We start from the raw sequence: 2863 nt of genomic DNA, 5'->3' as shown, positions 1-2863 counted from the left end.
GCGTTTTCAAGAAGCAGCTGGTGGATTTGAGCTGCCAACCCTTTGGTTAGCAACAGAGCTCTTAACCACTGCACCACCATGGCTTCATGGATGGTATCATTCAGAAAATTCTGCTGAAATCATTGTTTATCTATAGGGAAATAAAATGAAATTGGATTCTCCATCACACCATATTCAAAAATTGTTCCAGCATCTTTTAAACACAAAAGAAAAAACAATTTAATGTTTATGAACCATATAAGAAAATATCTTTATTAGATTGGAGGAGTTGATCAGTTCTTGAATGAGATGTAACACACACAGTCCAAAAGGGAAAAAATAGATCAATCCAACCCTTTAAAATTAAGTCACTGGAAAATGAAAATCCAAAGTTGTTCTTTCAATGTAACAAAAAGAAGACAGCAGGACAAATAAATATTCAGTGAAGTATTTCCAAATGTGGCTTTGCCTACAACATAAGTATTAACTGCTGATAAATATTTAAATTAATAAGCTAGGATAATGACTAACACAAGTGCCCAAACGTGTGAAAGCAGAAGGAATTGAAAAAGGAGAGAGTGCTACCCTTGGAAATAAATTGTGCTGGCTCACATTCATCTAGTATATTCCTTGAGTAACTTATTAGGTGGCAGGCATTGTACTAAACACTTGTAATTGTTGTAGCACTTGATCCCACCTCAGACTTTTCTAATCAGAACAGTCATTTAATCCTTTCAAGGTAATGAAATTCCTCTTACCTGCAATTAGTTTTAGAAGGGGCATATGCCCCAACTCAGGGTGATGACATAGAGTGTGTTCCGGATGACTCCTTGAAAAGGTTATTTCTCAAATACTGAGACTGAATAAGGAGAAGTCAGTTTTCCATCCCTGGTTATTGTATCTTAAATGACCACTGTGCTGCTGCAGCCATTGATGACCATCACAGGAACAGCTTTAGGAAAAAACCAGCATATGGAGCTGTGAAATGTAACCCTGTGGTTCTGGAGGCTCTGGACCTACCCTACCTCTGAAATCTTTGTTTTTATATTTGGTGCTATGTGAGTTTAGACTTTTCCCTCAGTATACCTGAAAGTATCCTCACTCTTAGAGTTGAAGTATCTCAAATCTAAATGGAAAAAAGTGAATGAATATAATTATGCCAAATGTATAGATGAGTAAACTGAGCTTATGGTTGCTGTCAGCTGCCCTCGAGTTGATTCTAACTCATGGCGACCCCATGGGTTGCAGAGTAGAGCCACTCCATAAGGTTTCCTTGGCTTTAAACTTTAAAGAAGCAGATTGCCAGAACTTTTCTTCTATGGTATCTCTGAGTAGATTTGAACCACCAGCATTTAGGAGTTGAGTGCAAACCATTTGTACCACCTAGGGACCTTTCAACTGAACTTAGAAAGCTGAAATAAATATAAAAGTTCACACAGCTATTACAGAGAAGAGGTAGAATTCAAACCAAAGTGTTCTGACTCCAAATTTTCACCCTTAACCATTATAATTTCTGAACTCCTACTATTCAAAGAACTTAATCAGGTTCTCTGAATCAGTATTATTTATTTCACTCAAGCATATTCCAACAGCTTAAGCCCAAAGCATGTGATGCATTAATGAAAAGAAGATATTCTAGAGATGAGTTTCCTCAAAGCGCCCATTATGTCCTTGTTCCTCAGACTGTAGATGAAGGGGTTCAGCGTGGGTGTGACCACCGTGTACATCACTGATGCAATTGCACTCTTCCTAGAGGGCAGAGTAGCCGCAGAGCTAAGATACGCCCCCAACCTGTCCCGTAGGACAAGGAAACAACTGAGAGGGGAGATCCACAGGGAGAAAAAGCTTTGTACATCCCACCTATTGATGGCATTTTCAGGAGGGAGGAGACAATTTGCATGTAGGAGAAAATAATCCCAAGGAAGAGCCCACCACCCAAAATACTAGTCATAAAATATTGCAGGATGTTATTAAAGAGGGTATCAGAACAGGCAAGCTTGAGGACCTGAGGAAGTTCACAGAAAAACTGGGGGATTTCCAGGTCTATGCAGAAGGACAGATGCAGCACCATCAGACTGTGGAGCAGGGCACTCATGATGCTAATGAGCAAGGAGAGTAGAATCAGCAGGCCACAGAGGTGGGGGTTCATGATGATTCTATACCTTAAAAAAAACCTTAGTGGGTGACAAATGGCCACATAACGGTCATAGGCCATTGCTGCAAGGAGACAATTTTCCAAACCAGCAGAAACAAGGACAAAGCAGATCTGGGTGAGGCAGCCTGTGTAACTGATGGATTTGCTCTGAGTCTGAATGTTCACCAGCATCTTGGGGACCGTAGTGGTGCTGAAACAGATGTCACTGAAGGACAGGTTGGAGAGGAAGAAGTACATGGGGGTGTGGAGGTGGGAGTCTGAACTGATGGTCAGGATGATGAGCAGGTTCCCAGCCACAGTGATCAGGTATAAGGTCAGGAACATTCCAAAGAGAAGGGGCTGCAGTTCTGGATTCTCTGAGAGGCCCAGGGGGAGGAATTCTGCTAAGCCTGTTTGGTTTTCTGATTCCATGTTTGTTGATGATTCTGACGGAATGAATAGAATTGAGACATATAACAGATGTACAAAGATCCCTTATTTTACAGAAACACTCTAATCTGTATTGTGAAATAAAATTAATATTATAAATTTTTCCTGTGGTTCTCGCTCTCTGTGTCTGTCTCTCTCTCTCCTCTCCTCCTCTTTCTCCTCTATCCTTTTCTCTCTCCTTCCCTCTCTGTTCTCTTTCTTCCTACACACTCATTTCTCCCTGTCCTCCTTTCACCTCCTCTACCACATCTTTCCAAATACGTTTAAGTACCTACTTTTTCCACATTCGTCAGTTAACAT

The 2863-nt window shown here is 40.8% G+C and overlaps 1 protein-coding gene across 1 annotated transcript; it reads right to left on the bottom strand.

The window, feature by feature from the left end:
* Positions 1-1705: 1705 nt before the first annotated feature.
* LOC135230508 (olfactory receptor 7G2-like) lies at positions 1706-2545 on the bottom strand. The gene has a single exon (XM_064279862.1). The coding sequence runs from the start codon at positions 2543-2545 to the stop codon at positions 1706-1708; it is 840 nt and encodes a 279-aa protein (XP_064135932.1).
* Between the last annotated feature and the right edge of the window lie 318 nt (positions 2546-2863).

Source organism: Loxodonta africana, chromosome 3 (genome assembly GCF_030014295.1).
Source record: "Loxodonta africana isolate mLoxAfr1 chromosome 3, mLoxAfr1.hap2, whole genome shotgun sequence".
NCBI classification, from domain to species: domain Eukaryota; kingdom Metazoa; phylum Chordata; class Mammalia; order Proboscidea; family Elephantidae; genus Loxodonta; species Loxodonta africana.
The sequence above is the reverse complement of the archived record's forward strand: the minus strand, read 5'-3'. Positions and strand labels throughout refer to the sequence as shown.

What these genes read in the sequence shown, in the direction of transcription:
- LOC135230508 (XM_064279862.1), bottom strand. Translation starts at nt 2,545, where the DNA reads ATGGAATCAGAAAACCAAACAGGCTTAGCAGAATTCCTCCCCCTGGGC.